Source organism: Cherax quadricarinatus, chromosome 61, assembly GCF_038502225.1.
Source record: "Cherax quadricarinatus isolate ZL_2023a chromosome 61, ASM3850222v1, whole genome shotgun sequence".
Lineage (NCBI taxonomy): Eukaryota > Metazoa > Arthropoda > Malacostraca > Decapoda > Parastacidae > Cherax > Cherax quadricarinatus.
This window is the reverse complement of record NC_091352.1, coordinates 1,761,749-1,778,061: the sequence shown is the minus strand read 5'-3', so window position 1 is coordinate 1,778,061 and position 16,313 is coordinate 1,761,749. Positions and strand designations below refer to the sequence as shown.

Here is a 16,313-nt window from a genome sequence, read left to right as displayed (position 1 = left end):
TGCCACTCACCATTGCCAGCAGTGGTAATACCCACCTTGAGTGATAGCACTGGGGACGGGCCGCTGTTGGTGATGGAGTACTGGTGACTGAGGCGAGGACCGAGGTGCTGAGGTGAAGCCAGAGTCACAGGGACTGTGGGGACTTCCACAGGAAACAGTTCACTCAGAGTGGCACTCGTGTTCACTCTACCCTCCACACTCTCTGGGTTCGATATCCTGACCAAAATATAGTTTAAGCATGTTACATTAAGTTCGATATCCTGACCAAAATATAGTTTAAGCATGTTACATTAAGTTCGATATCCTGACCAAAATATAGTTTAAGCATGTTACATTAAGTTCGATATCCTGACCAAAATATAGTTTAAGCATGTTACATTAAGTTCGATATCCTGACCAAAATATAGTTTAAGCATGTTACATTAATGTCTACAGGCAAAATTTAACCAATTATAAGATATTATAGCAGTAATATATACAATAATACACAAAGGTTATTTCAGTGAGAAGAGAGAAGAGAACCAGCCAGCACACACTCAGTCACGGTTGTGTACTAGCATGACAGTCACACGTTTGACGTTCTTAGTGTTATGTACTGACCTGGATTAAGAGGACTGCTACATACAGTTGTCCCCTTCATATGACCTGCCCTTCAGGTGACCTGCCCTTCATATGACCTGCCCTTCACATGACCTACCCTTCACATGACCTGCCCTTCACATGACCTGCCCTCCACATGGCCTGTCCTTTACATGGCCAGCCCTCCACATGGCCTGTCCTTTACATGGCCTGCCATCCACATGACCTGTCCTTCACATGACCTGCCCTTCACATGGCCTGCTCTTCACATGGCCTGCCCTTCACATGACCTGCCCTTCACATGACCTGCCCTTCACATGACCTGCCCTTCACATGACCTACCCTTCATATGAAATGCCCTTCACATGACCTGTCCTTCACATGACCTGCCCTTTACATGACTTGTCCTTCACATGACCTGCCCTTCACATGACCTACCCTTCACATGACCTGCCATCTACATGACCTGCCCCTCACATGACCTGGCCTTCATATGACCTGCCCTTCACATGACCTGTCCTTCACATGACCTGCCCTTCACATGGCCTGTCCTTTACATGACCTGTCCTTCACATGACCTGCCCTTCACATGACCTGCCATCCACATGATCGGCCCTTCACATGACCTGCCCTTCACATGACCTGCCCTCCACATGACCTGCTCTCCCGTGACCTACTCTTCACATGACCTCGCCTTCACATGACCTACCCTCCACATGATCTGCCCTCCACATGACCTTCCCTTCACATGACCTGCCCTTCACATGACCTGCCCTTCACATGACCTGTCCTCCACATGACCTGCCCTTCACATGACCTGCTTTTCACATGACCTGCCCTCCACATGACCTGCCCTTCACATGGCCTGCCCTTCACATGACCTGCCCTTCACATGACCTGCCCTTCACATGACCTGCCCTTCACATGACCTGCCCTTTACATGACCTACCCTTCACATGACCTACCCGCCACATGACCTGCCCTTCACATGACCTGTCCTCCACATGCCCTGTCCTCCACATGAAGGTACAACAACCAGGACTCACCCTGTGACTTGAAGATTGACCTGAGTTTTGGCCGGAATTGTGAAGGAGTAAGTATTGTCAGTGTCGTTCAGGTCACGACTGTCACTGGTCACATTTAAGTAGAAGGTGACCTCACGTGCGCCAGACGTCAACATGTGGTTTAGTAAGATCTCCGGAGTGTACTCCAAGTGGAATCTAAGTGTCACCTGGAGATAAGTATTCTAAGGTTGATATTCCTGGCTTTACCCTGAAGGTAACTTGAGTACAAGTGATTTCAAGTTTGTCATTAAAGCTGTGTTATGACCTAACTTACTGGATACAGCGGGTTAAGTGTTTCTTATCAAGTTAGGCTGTGAACCAAAGCTGGAGACCCTGTTTTAAAGATTTAATTCATAGCTTTTCGACAGCAAAGTCTCCCAAACAAGAGAACCATGTTTGGTCGAATGTTTGAATAAACGTGAAGATTTACGTGTCATGTGGCTTCGTCTCTTATTTTAGTGAGGATTTAATTGAGAAAAGGTAAAGGAGAGAAGACATTAGCGCCTCCTAATGGTTACTAAACATTCAATGACAAGTGTAAGTAAACATAGATATGACTGACAACAGATGTGATATGTATTTTAGAGTATAAGAACAACACTGTACATCTGTCTCTTCTGAAAGAGGTGTTACTTATTAATGATTAGTAACTATACACACCTGCTCTTCCTTGTGGAAATCTGAAGTAAATTTACAGGTCAAATAGCTGCGTTGATCCTTGCTGCTGTCAGCTGGCTTACAGGTGGGGATCAAGGAGGAGCCAGAGACCCTCTGGAACACCAGCTGCTGTTGGTAGCCCAGCACCAGCTGCACGGAGTAAGCACTGTCGTTCCTGGAGTGAACCATCACCTCTACAACCAACTTCCCGTCACCAACCGTAAACTCAGACCTGCAGCCAACGAAGACGGAGTGGAGGGCGATTAGATTTTACCACCGAAGTTACTAGTTTATTGTGCACCTCAAATCCATCCTGTGGACGGTAGCGCAAGAGCATATGGATACACAAAAGGCCTAGGAACTAGGCCCCTAAAGGGTTAACAGGTGTACATTACATTTACATGTACAGTCCACTTATCTCTTACAAATTTAGCAAAACTGGGAATTAAAGTAACGCTCCGTGACGCGAGGAACACAGGAGTGATAAACGCTGAAGCCCTACGTAACACGGGCGCTGAGATGCAGGTCAGGCTTAGAGAAGCAGGAGGCAGCATCCACGCAGCCTATACGAGCATGGGCCGTGAAGGTGGTGTCCCCCAGGATGTTCAGGGTGTTTGGGACTCTGGAAAGACCTTCTTGAACACCTTCAGGAGTAACCTGATGAAGACTAGCACTGACGACCATACTGACAGGTGACTGTAGGTGAACACGACCCGGCTGTGTGGGAGACACATATTAAATGATACCAAAAACAACAGGGTAATATTTAGTGAAGGGATTCAGGGAAACCGGTTATTTTCATATAGTCGAACTTGAGTCCTGGAAATGGGAAGTACAATGCCTGCACTTTAAAGGAGGGGTTTGGGATATTGGCAGTTTGGAGGGATATGTTGTGTATCTTTATATGTGTATGCTTCTAAACTGTTGTATTCTGAGCACCTCTACAAAAACAGTGATTATGTGTGAGTGTGGTGAAAGTGTTGAATGATGATGAAAGTATTTTCTTTTTGGGGATTTTCTTTCTTTTTTGGGTCACCCTACCTCGGTGGGAGACGGCCGACTTGTTGAAAAAAAAAAAAAAAAAAAAAAAAAAATATATATATATATATATATATATATATATATATATATATATATATATATATATATATATATATATATATATATATATATATATATATATATATATATATATATATATATATATATATGTCGTGCCGAATAGGCAGAACTTGCCATCTTGGCTTAAATAGCAACGTTCATCTTGCCATATAGGACAAGTGAAAATTTTTGTATGCAATAATTTCGCCAAAATCATTCTGAACCTAACGAAAAAAATATATTTCACTGTGTTTGTTTAGTATTAAATTATTGTAAACAAATCTAAAATATATTTAGTTGGGTTAGGCTAAAATAAATTGTTCTTGTTATAATAAGGTTAGGTAAGTTTTCTAAGTTCCTTTTGGTGCACAATTAAAAATGTTTACATTAATATTAATTAAGAAAATATATCTTTAAACGTATAAGAGAAAATTTTAGAAAGGACTTAATTTTAAATGAGTTCTTGCTAATTGACCAGTTTTACATATTCGGCACGACATATATATATATATATATATATATATATATATATATATATATATATATATATATATATATATATATATATATATATATATATACACATAAAGCCACCAACTGAAAAAGAAGAACGTCTTTTACCATCACTCACACAATCACTGTCTCGCCAGAGTTACGCTGAAAATACAGTTCACTTGCTAAGACAAACTTCCTAAGAACCAATGATGTTCTTAGATCACACACATACACAGAAGAGCTGTGATTCGACCCCTGCAACCGCAATTAGGTGAGCACACACACACACACACACACACACACACACACACACACACACACACACACACACACACACACATTTACCTTAACATAAACAGAGAGTTCCACTGGTAACGGTGCAAGCTGACTGTTGGTAGCATTAATTCTCTGACTCTTCCTGCCAGGAGAAAATGTAAATTAATATTTATTTTCTTATATATTTTATTTAAAAACACAGGATACAGTAGACATGTATATGACACAACTGACGTGATCACAACTGACGTGATCACAACTGACGTGATCACAACTGACGTGATCACAACTGACGTGATCACAACTGACGTGATCACAACTGACGTGATCACAACTGACGTGATCACAACTGACGTGATCACAACTGACGTGATCACAACTGACGTGATCACAACTGAAGTGATCACAACTGACGTGATCACAACTGACGTGATCACAACTGACGTGATCACAACTGACGTGATCACAACTGACGTGATCACAACTGACGTGATCACAACTGACGTGATCACAACTGACGTGATCACAACTGACGTGATCACAACTGACGTGATCACAACTGACGTGATCACAACTGACGTGATCACAACTGACGTGATCACGACTGACGTGATCACGACTGACGTGATCACAACTGACGTGATCACAACTGACGTGATCACAACTGACGTGATCACAACTGACGTGATCACAACTGACGTGATCACAACTGACGTGATCACAACTGACGTGATCACAACTGACGTGATCACAACTGACGTGATCACAACTGACGTGATCACAACTGACGTGATCACAACTGACGTGATCACAACTGACGTGACCACAACTGACGTGATCACAACTGACGTGATCACAACTGACGTGATCACAACTGACGTGATCACAACTGACGTGATCACAACTGAAGTGATCACAACTGACGTGATCACAACTGACGTGATCACAACTGACGTGATCACAACTGACGTGATCACAACTGACGTGATCACAACTGACGTGATCACAACTGACGTGATCACAACTGACGTGATCACAACTGACGTGATCACAACTGACGTGATCACAACTGACGTGATCACGACTGACGTGATCACGACTGACGTGATCACGACTGACGTGATCACGACTGACGTGATCACAACTGACGTGATCACAACTGACGTGATCACAACTGACGTGATCACAACTGACGTGATCACAACTGACGTGATCACAACTGACGTGATCACAACTGACGTGATCACAACTGACGTGATCACAACTGACGTGATCACAACTGACGTGATCACGACTGACGTGATCACGACTGACGTGATCACAACTGACGTGATCACATTGACGTGATCACAACTGACGTGATCACAACTGACGTGATCACAACTGACGTGATCACAACTGACGTGATCACAACTGACGTGATCACAACTGACGTGATCACAACTGACGTGATCACAACTGACGTGATCACAACTGACGTGATCACAACTGACGTGATCACAACTGACGTGATCACAACTGACGTGATCACAACTGACGTGATCACAACTGACGTGATCACAACTGACGTGATCACAACTGACGTGATCACAACTGACGTGATCACAACTGACGTGATCACAACTGACGTGATCACGACTGACGTGATCACAACTGACGTGATCACGAGACATGAAACATTTACAAAGAAAACAAAACTTCCTCACAATTAACAAATACCATACATCAAAAATTACTACTATCCTACCCTACTTACGTGCCCTTAACTCCTACCCTACTTATGTGCCCTTAACTCCTACCCTACTTACGTGCCCTTAACTCCTACCCTACTTATGTGCTCTTAACTCCTACCCTACTTACGTGCCCTTAACTCCTACCCTACTTACGTGCCCTTAACTCCTACCCTACTTACGTGCCCTTAACTCCTACCCTACTTACGTGCCCTTAACTCCTACCCTACTTACGTGCCCTTAACTCCTACCCTACTTACGTGCCCTTAACTCCTACCCTACTTACGTGCCCTTAACTCCTACCCTACTTACGTGCACTTAACTCATATAACTGTATATACAAAACTTTCTATGTGCACTAATACTTTGGCCTCTCAATTTATATTGTAAAATTAACATTTAATACACCAAAACATTCTGTAGCTATTCATCCCCGAATTTTTGTATTTTGTATTTATAACCCCTCAGTATACAATATACTTGTATATCATACACCAGTGACTCAATTCACAAAATATCAAGACATATATAACTGCTACAATATCCGCAACACTAACAAAAAACGTCTACAAAACTTTTTTTTTTTAAAACAGTCTAAAAGATAAAATAAAAATTAATTAGCTCCTAATCTTTCATATAATTATAATATGGTTGTGGCGAGACTCACCGCACTGACAACGTCGTGCTGGCGCATGTGAGACTCACCGCACTGACAACGTCGTGCTGGCGCATGCTACCCACCCGTCCTTTTTTTCTTTTATCTCTCACCACCTATCCTAATTACAGGGTGACACAGGCTTATACTGTATTACCATCAACAACAATATACATTAATATGTCAGCAAGTGTACATGGCCCTGGGTCCCACGTAGCACATCAATACCAGTACCAGTACAGAATACAATGATATAATACTGAACATTATCATGGGAATAAAAATTCATCATACACATACAATAGTCATATAATTTAAATATTGACATACAGGTTCATACGTGTTCCGTCCTTATTTTTTCCGCAATAACACTAAATAACAAAACCGGTTGACTAATCTTACTCAATCCCCATTATGGATATTGCACAAGAAAATTGGCCACTCCTAACCAGTACCTCACAATTCATCGTAATATTCATGCGTCATTACAACCCACACATATACATGGTTAGGTACACTAGAGAAAGATGCCATTTATGTGATGATAACATTGACGAAGCCTGACACTACACAGATCATAAAGTCATAAATAAACACAACTAACCTAAGTAACAATTCAAATTTTGTTGACACCAATGAAATGTACCTGGGTTAACTGCAACCCAAAACTGTAGTTAACACCGGATTACTGTTGTTAACCAACCACTAACTTTTATACCGAAAAGCAGAAAATTTTCTACCACAAAGCAACTATGCAGGGTCACAGCACCTCACTAACATAAGTTGAACAACGATCAAGTTTAACTTGGGTGCAAAATTAAGATCATACTGCGCTAAACCCGAGATCTCAAGATTTAGTTATCATGGTTTAAAGATTATCCTGTATGCAGTGAACATAACCATAGGCTGCCAAATTCATCATGCATCTCCTTCCCACTCATTCATAGCCCTCCCACCATCCACACAACCAAGGAGCCTAAACCAACCTACCCTCATGCATCCCCCGGTAGGAGACCAACCCTTTGCCCGCCCCCTGGGTTCATGAGGAGAAGGCCCCCCACAGTGAGATTCCGGTAACCCTCCGAAAAGCTAATTACCCACCGCCCCCCATAGACTTGCCTATTCCTACACATCGTTCTATAAAATCTCGCTGCTAACGCTTTTATTCTCAACTCTCCCCGAACCTCCCTCATCCCCCAAGATACATGTAAATAATCCGTCATGACATATACTAAAGCCCTACCTACATCACCCGGCACCCCAGTTACATCCAACATTAAAGCCCTTAGGAATGGCCATTTCCCCCCTCCCCCCCAAAAAAAGTCTGATAACGCTCACCATCCATAACCTCACCCCCTCCAAAGAGAGAAAAAAATACCGCATGAAAAGCCGTTTCGGTGTCCCCACAGTGCAAGCATGAGTCCTCTCTTACAAGACCCATTTCACACAACACATCCCTAGAGGCCAAAATTCCCATTAGAAAACGATATACTAACTCCCGTACCCTCGCTGGTATTCTAAGCAAGCCAAACTTCCTCCATATGCTCATCCAGTCATATGTTGGATATACAGCAAGCCCTTGTAAGACACCCGTACCCACCACAGCACCCACCATCCGTTTGACCTTTAATTTAGACACCTGTTCTACATTCAATAAAACCCTCAACATGTCTTCACAATACCTCAAATCCCTTCCACACCACCATCTTCGTGCATCCTCCATTACCCTACCTACCCTGACTCCCCGGTTCCCCCCAGTCCGGATATATCTTTGTTTAATATATAAAGCCATTACTCTATGACCCAATGTCATCAGGCCAAGACCCCCACGTCTCACATCCGTCATCACCACGTCCTTGCGCAACCATGCCCTCCCAAACCCCCACACATACCTTAGAACCTTCCTCTGGATTTCTGCAATATCCTGTGCTCTTAAAGGGAACACCTCAGCCACTCCCCACACCTTACTGTAAACCAGAGAGTTGACCACTAAAACTCTCTGCTGTAATGTTTCGTCCCTAGCCCTTAAGCCTCCAAGCCTACCCAAAACCCTGCTCGTAACTAATTCCGAATTTATCTTCCTACTATCCTGCACTTCCGCCATGTACCATACTCCACAAACCCTAATTTTGTCCACTACTGACCATCCCAACTCCTCCCCCAAGCTCCTGCCTATCCAATCCCCCACCTCTAATAGTCTCGATTTCATTAAATTAACTCTCATACCCGTAGCGTCCCCAAATATCTGAATGACTCCACCAACTTTCCTTAGATCTTCCTCATGCATTACCAGAACTGTAGTATCATCTACATACCCAACAATACCCCCCTGCCCACCCCCCATTATCCCCTGTCCATTTATCACCTCTTCCACCAGCCCATAAAATGGATTCTGTACGCAGGCAAACAATAACTGAGAGAGTGGACAACCCTGCCTCAAACCTCTCTCAATCAGTACTGGGTCCCCCAACTTACCATTAACCTGTACCCTAATAACCGCTCCCTCATACAAGGTTTGCACCCATCTCACCACCTTCTCCCCCAAACCCAACTTTTCCAAACAAACTTTTAAGAAATTCCTATTCACACAATCATACGCATTAGCCCAATCTAAACCAAGTATTCCCCCTCCGGTGCAGCTCTCAATAAAATCCCTTATGTGACTATGCCCGTCCCTCATACTTCTTCCCGGGATGCCAAACTGTCCCCCATGTACCACTGATCCTAGAACCTTCTTCAGTCTATTGCCCAGAATTTTAGCATAAATTTTATAATCTGCACACATTAAGGATATTGCTCTATAATCACTCAATACTTTCCCATCCTTCTTCTTCGGCACTAACACAACGATCCCTGTTTTCTGTGTCTTCCCCATCCTCCCACTGCTCCACATATGATTCAAGACTTCCACTAACCCATACCTAATGCATTCCCAATAAACTCTATAAAAATCATTCGGTATTCCATCCATGCCCGGCGTCTTACCCTGACTCATCCCGTAAACTGCCTCCCCCACCTCCTCCTCACTAATACTACCCTTCAGCATTTCCTGTTCCTGTTGTCCCAATACAATAGTATTCTGCATAACCCCAAATACCTCCTCACTGGTAACTTCCTTGTTCCTCCTCCATTTCTCCCTAAACCAATAATCTGCATAAATGCTAATGTCATCCGTATCGGTAAGACCTTGACCCACCACATAACCCCCCCCCCATCAGCGACCACTAGATATGCTATGGTAGTCACCATCTGCCTTTCTCTAAATTTTCTCAGGACATAACGTGATGGTCGATCACCCTTTAACACCTCCTCTAACCCTGCCCTAACTCTAATCGCGTTAAACCTTTCATTATGTAACTCTTCAATCCTACTCCTTAAACCATCCACATCCCCTCGCATACCTCCCCCCCCCCCGTCGTAAACATCATTCAGCTGACCCTCCAGGTAGTTTTGCAAACCATATCTCCACCTTGCCTGTTCCCTTCCACGTATCCTGAAGAACTCTGCGATTGCTGTCTTAGCCCGCATCTCCCACCAGTCAAGCAAATCCATCTCACCATCCCTACCATCCCAGAAATGTCTCCACCATTCCTCAAAGGAAGAGCCATCATCCCCATCCTGCAGAAGCCTCACATTCAATTTCCAATACCCAGCATATATGCGTACTATACCATCCACCCGCAGATCAGCTATCACCGCCCTGTGATCCGAAAAACCGACATCAAAAGCCCTCACCCTCTCCACACCTATCCCCTGCATCACATATATCCTATCTAACCTCGCCCCATAATTCCCACGAATGAACGTGTGCTCCACCCCATACTCCCCCCTCCCCACCACATCTACAACTCCTACATCCCTTAATACATCCCGTCCCCCTCGGTGAGACATCCCCATACCTAATCACACAGTTCCAATCACCCCCAAGTACAGTTATGGAAGGTAAACCCCGCAAATAATACATCAAAACATCACGAACAAAATCAACTTTGACTCTAACATTGTTGCATGCCGGCATATAAACACCAATGAAACATACTCTCCCCACCCCCCAGTGCCCATCTACCCTCACGACCCTCCCCCCTCCCCCCTCCTCCCAACCCATGACACGCAATGGGCTGGTCTCCTTTATAGCCACTGCCACCCCTCCTTTTAATTGCAAAGCATCACTGACAAATAGGTTATAACCCCGCAAACGCAATTCACACCCTAACCTATGGTTATGTTCCTGCAAAAAACATACATCTACATCAAATCTTCGTAAAAACCATTCTAACCAAACCCTTTTTACCTCAGATTTAAGACCATTTACATTTATTGTGACACACTTGAACTTCCCAGAAAAGGCGGCTTACCCCTATGCCGCTGTGTCTTACTCAATTCACCTTTCATAGTACCTGTACCATTTTTATAATTTTTCCTAACCTGTCCACCAACCCCTCCTTGCCCTCCCCCACTGAGCTTCCCCAGTACACCCCCTCCCCTGCTTGCCTTCTCCCCCACAGCTACCCATGACTTCTTCCCAGGTCTCTGCCCAGGTGATAAAACCTCATCGAGGTCCAAGGCACCCGCAGTCCGTTTGCGTGAGCTCTCACTCACACACATATCTACCTCCTGCGAGTCCTCCTGATGGACTTCCACCACCACTTCCCTGTCCTCTCTGTCATTCCTCGAACCCTCCACCTGTCCCTGCTGCTCATCCATCAGCTGCACCTCACTTAACTTCTCGGGTCCGTCCTCCCCGGCCTCCGGCTCGTCCAAGAACTCCTGCAGCACTGCTGCCAACATCCTCTCCTGGGTAGACTCTTCCACGTCCACCCTTCCCTCAGGCGATTGGGGCCTCTCCCCTGTCACCTCCGGGAGGGTAACACACGTCCCCATCACCTCTTCCACCTTGTCCACCTCCTCACTCCAGAGATTCGTCTTCTGTCCATCCACAACCCCCAACTCCACATCCACGTTGCACGGTTGCTGTTCCACCATCCATGATAATGCCATCCTAGGGGCTTACCTTCGATGACACTGCGCTGCCATATGCTCGTAAGAATCACATAATCAGCAAGTTTTCCTCTGCCCCGCATAGTGGACAAATACCTGGGTCCTATAGCCTGTCAGTGTAACATACGAGGGTATTGGCTGCCTCAATGACATCTTCAGGGTGCAGGACCCCTCGGGCAGCCCTTCAAATGGCCCGTCCCTCCACACCCCCATACTAGCCGTATGAACAGTTTCATAATTGCTGAAGGCTTCCTGAATGCCATACGACGTTGCCTCAAAGGGTACATTACGTACCTTTACCCACGTGTAATATTTTGAAACATCATGTAGACACACCTCTACTGTTGAGTTCACACTCATCTTCCTTTCCTGAAATTCATCCACAATCCTGGTTTTAAAGCCGGCTCTTGTAAACTTCACAAAAACCCTTGTCATTCCATTAAGGGCAACACCGTACAATTCATCGTTCGGTATCCCGTAGACGTCCCTAATTATGGCCGATAACAGTACATGCATTGTCGCACTGCTTAACGTTCCTCGAACTAATTCAATACAGACAGTATTCACTCTCCGGCTGATACGATCCGCCATGTTGGTGCCTAAGTCAAGCAGTCACCACCAGGTGGCGTGTAGGGAGACTCAAGAAGTGTCCTCTCTTCCCAGTGGTCGAGAGACGAATGTATTTAAACGAGAAAAAACTAGTCTGATATTATGCAGAAATTTGAACAAGCGATATAAGATGCAAAATGATAGCTCTAGGCCTTTCGTGTTGTAATCAATACATCATCAGATGTTTGCAGTGTTGCAGAAAAGGGGAGGTTATGGTAAACTTACTTAGAGAGTTGAGTGTCGAGGAAGGCGAGTCTTGAGTCATCAACATCCAGCTCCATATCCAAGTTTACTTCTGAGGAGAGAGAGACATACAGGAGTTACCACACAGGTGTTAGTCACCACACAAGTGTTACAGTCACCATACAAGTGTTAGTCACCATACAAGTGTTATAGTCGCCATACAAGTGTTACAGTCACCACATAAGTCTTAGTCACCACACAAGTATTAGTCACCATACAAGTGTTAGCAGCTCCTGGTCTACAGAGTGGAAGTCGTAATACAAGAATACTTACCCAGTTGATCAGTAACCTTGGAGGTGTACTGCAGGTTGATCACGACGTTCAAGCAAGCAACATCCTCAGACACCTGACTGCCCTGAGGAGTCACCATACAGGTCTTGTTCTCCAGAGAGATGATCAGGCGGTCAAAGGTCACTTCTCCAATCAGCGTCACCACTGGAGATGTCCTTGGGGGCAGGGGAGGGAAGAGTGAGTACCAGTGTGTTATATCTTCGAAATTGGTCATCCTGTGTTATTTAAATATTGTAAGAGCATGTGTTCATCACTTAATATTATAGCGCGAAAGTCCCCGTTTATAGCTAAAATAGAGACTTTCGGCGTTATATTATTATCTGTTAATATATGAAAAATACCATGGTATTATCACTATTTTTGTTATTATCACTATTTTGTTATTATTATCACTATTGTTTTATTATTATTGTTAGGTAGGATTTCTTGTGTATATAGAGTTTAAGTCTCGGAACCATCCGGTGAATTGTTCAATTGTTTATGTCCGGCTGGCTGACGTTTGGGTCAGGTGATCCATCCTGACGACGCGTCAACAGACTGGCAAGTAGTCAGTCCGCTCCCTGCTCTAGCCCTGACAACTGATCGTATATTGGCTCTTACGGTGTACAGTTTGAATGGTTTTGAGAATTGGACTCTAGAGCTGACTCAATTTGTTCCTCATTGCTTTGAAAGATTCTTTTGATATTTATATTCTTGGTCAGTTCAGTAATCCATAGAGATACTTTACGGCCAGATTCAAAGGTCTTGTTAAATCTTGTACCTTTTGTATTTTGAGTTTACAGTCTTGTTAAGACAAAGACGTAAATGTTAATGAAGACTTAATTACAGGAAGAATAATTAAGCTTCCTTATTAATGTGACATTTCCATGATTTTGAACTAAATGTATATGTTAAATTTATTGTACAAAGTATTAAGTTACATTAACTACAAAGAGAAGATAAAGTATTGTATTTAAATACTTTAATAAATTTGAATATTATTCTATGGAGTTTCCCAGTTGAAATTATTTCCCCTAGACTCTAAAAGACCTTTAAATAACTCGGATCCAAAAATCTTGTTGCATAAGAAATAAATGGTAATAGGCCATTCTGAAGTTCTTTAAAAAATTTCTTATTCGCAACACAGTGGTACACACAGACGTATTCCTGGAGTATACCTGGAGAGGATTTCGGGGGCCAACGTCCCCGCGCCTCGGTTTGAGACTAGGCCTCGTGGTGGACAGGGTCTGATCCACCAAAAATGCAGGAACTCTGCAGAAGGCCTACTGGCCTATGATTAGGTAGGTTTAACACACACACACACACACACACACACACACACACACACATGCACTCATGTACCCATCCAACCTATTTTTTAATTAAGGTACCCAATATTTTCCCTTCAATGACGATACCTGGGAGTGTATTCCTCTCATCTACAACTCTACTGCCAAAGCAGCACATTTCTATATTCTTTCTGAATCTAAATTTGTCCAACTTAAACCCACTACTGCCTCATCACGGTCCCTGGGTACCTCCTGCTGCCTCATCATGGTCCCTGGGTACCTCCTGCTGCCTCATCATGGTCCCTAGGTACCTCCTGCTGCCTCATCATGGTCCCTGGATACCCCCTGCTGCCTCATCATGGTCCCTGGGTACCTCCTGCTGCCTCATCACGGTCCCTGGGTACCTCCTGCTGCCTCATCACGGTCCCTGGGTACCTCCTGCTGCCTCTCCTTCCCAGGGTGCACCCCAGGGTGCACCACAGGGTGCGCCTCAGGGTGTACCCTGGGGTGAAGGTTAAGATACATATGGAACAGTTTCACCTACACAGTCCCTCAGCCTCCAGACTGAGGGACTGACCACTTCAAATACCTTTTTTGACTGAAGAAATCTACTGTGTAGGTGACACATTTCATCAATAAAGATACCCAACTGTTGCATGTGTCTTAATCTTCAACTTGTCGGTATACCATTTTCACGGGGAGAGGGCTAAACCTGCAGGGGGTCGCGCAGTACCTGGGGGCATGAACGGTAAATTACTCGCTATCCTAAGTAAACACCAGCTGCATTTCCCCTGGATCAAGAACGCTTTCCGAGTATTACAGCTCCTGGACCACCAATGTCAGCCAGTGAGGCAACCTCACGTCCTGACGTGCGTAGTCAGGATGTAGATAGCAGTATTACTAGCGTAATATTGCGTAATATTACGGAGTAAGGTTGTTATCTATACGCTTGTGTAATGTTATGTCAACCCTGACTGTTGTGTCAGCGGCTGATCTGATAACAACGGTAGTGATGTCAGCAGCTGACTGACCTGATAACAACAGCAGTGTCAGAGAGGGCTGACCCGGCCACCAGGTCCGGGTACCCATTCAGGTCTATATCCAAGCCAGTGGACAAGCTGAAGCCCAGGCCACTAACACCACCAGGGATGTCACCACCTCTGATCACCTGCAGTGACAATTATTATTATTATTATTATTATTATTATTAGTAGTAGTAGTAGTAGTAGTAGTAGTAGTAGTAGTAGTAGTAGTAGTATATTACTGAACGATGTACAGACGTGTGAGTAGTACATCACTACAGTATGTGTGTGGATGAGGCAGTGGGTGGATATTAGTGGAGGTGGATGTTAATGAAGTTACAAGAGAATTATAGAAGTTGATCCAGTAGCTTGTGGATTCCCTGTATCATCTAAAACTTCTCTGTATCATCTAATACCCCCTGTATCATCTAATATTTTATACAAAGGCACCATTATCATCAACAGCTCATTGATATTAAGCAACCACTGGTAAATACAAAGACTTTGGTATTACACAGACCTGATACAGTATTACAGAGTCACTGTGACTGTACCTGTGTTGGGTGAGGTGTGAGGCCATCTGCACCACCGTTGTAGACGTAGATGATACCAGCTGTACCAGCTGCCTCTGGTGCCCCAACTACCACGTCTGTGTTGATAAATGGTTCAGAGAACCGACAAGTTGGTAAATTAGACACACGGAGTCTGTGTGATGATGTGTTTACTGTAAGATAACTAATGTTTATTTCAGTTACCTGTGAGACAGGTCAACATTACCTTCATAGCCATCCTGGTTCAGGTCGCCAGGGCAGGTCACTGCTAGTCCAAAATGACCCCAGGAGTGTTGACCTCGTAGGATCAGTGTGGCGCGTGACACATGCTGGGCAAGGTCAAGGTCAGTTAGTAATTCTTGCACACACACACACACACACACACACACACACACACACACACACACACACACACACACACACACACAGACACATGCACACACACACACACACACACACACACACACACACACACACACACACACACACACACACACACACACACACACACATGCCACAATTGGAAGTTGAAGACACAAATGAGTCAGAGAGATATTAGGAAGTATTTCTTCAGTCATAGAGTTGTAAGGCAGTGGAATAGCCTAGAAAATGACATAGTGGAGGCAGGAACCATACACAGTTTTAAGACGAGGTTTGATAAAGCTCATGGAGCGGGGAGAGAGAGGGCCTAGTAGCAACCGGTGAAGAGGCGGGGCCAGGAGCTAAGACTCGACCCCTGCAACCACAAATAGGTGAGTACAAATAGGTGAGTAC

General features: G+C 44.3%; 1 protein-coding gene across 1 annotated transcript in view; it reads right to left on the bottom strand.

Annotated features, from left to right (window-relative positions):
* The window catches only part of LOC128699510 (integrin alpha pat-2), a 58,109-nt gene that overhangs the window by 12,316 nt on the left and 29,480 nt on the right, over positions 1 to 16,313 (bottom strand). Inside the window, exons 10-19 of the mRNA XM_070098116.1 lie at positions 15,766 to 15,868; positions 15,543 to 15,637; positions 14,998 to 15,134; positions 12,681 to 12,853; positions 12,390 to 12,459; positions 4,242 to 4,314; positions 2,803 to 3,017; positions 2,304 to 2,532; positions 1,626 to 1,810; positions 36 to 216 (exon numbers count right to left, since the gene is read on the bottom strand). Coding sequence (XP_069954217.1) covers positions 36 to 216; positions 1,626 to 1,810; positions 2,304 to 2,532; positions 2,803 to 3,017; positions 4,242 to 4,314; positions 12,390 to 12,459; positions 12,681 to 12,853; positions 14,998 to 15,134; positions 15,543 to 15,637; positions 15,766 to 15,868 — 1,461 coding nt within the window. The remainder of the gene's footprint in view (positions 1 to 35; positions 217 to 1,625; positions 1,811 to 2,303; positions 2,533 to 2,802; positions 3,018 to 4,241; positions 4,315 to 12,389; positions 12,460 to 12,680; positions 12,854 to 14,997; positions 15,135 to 15,542; positions 15,638 to 15,765; positions 15,869 to 16,313) is intronic.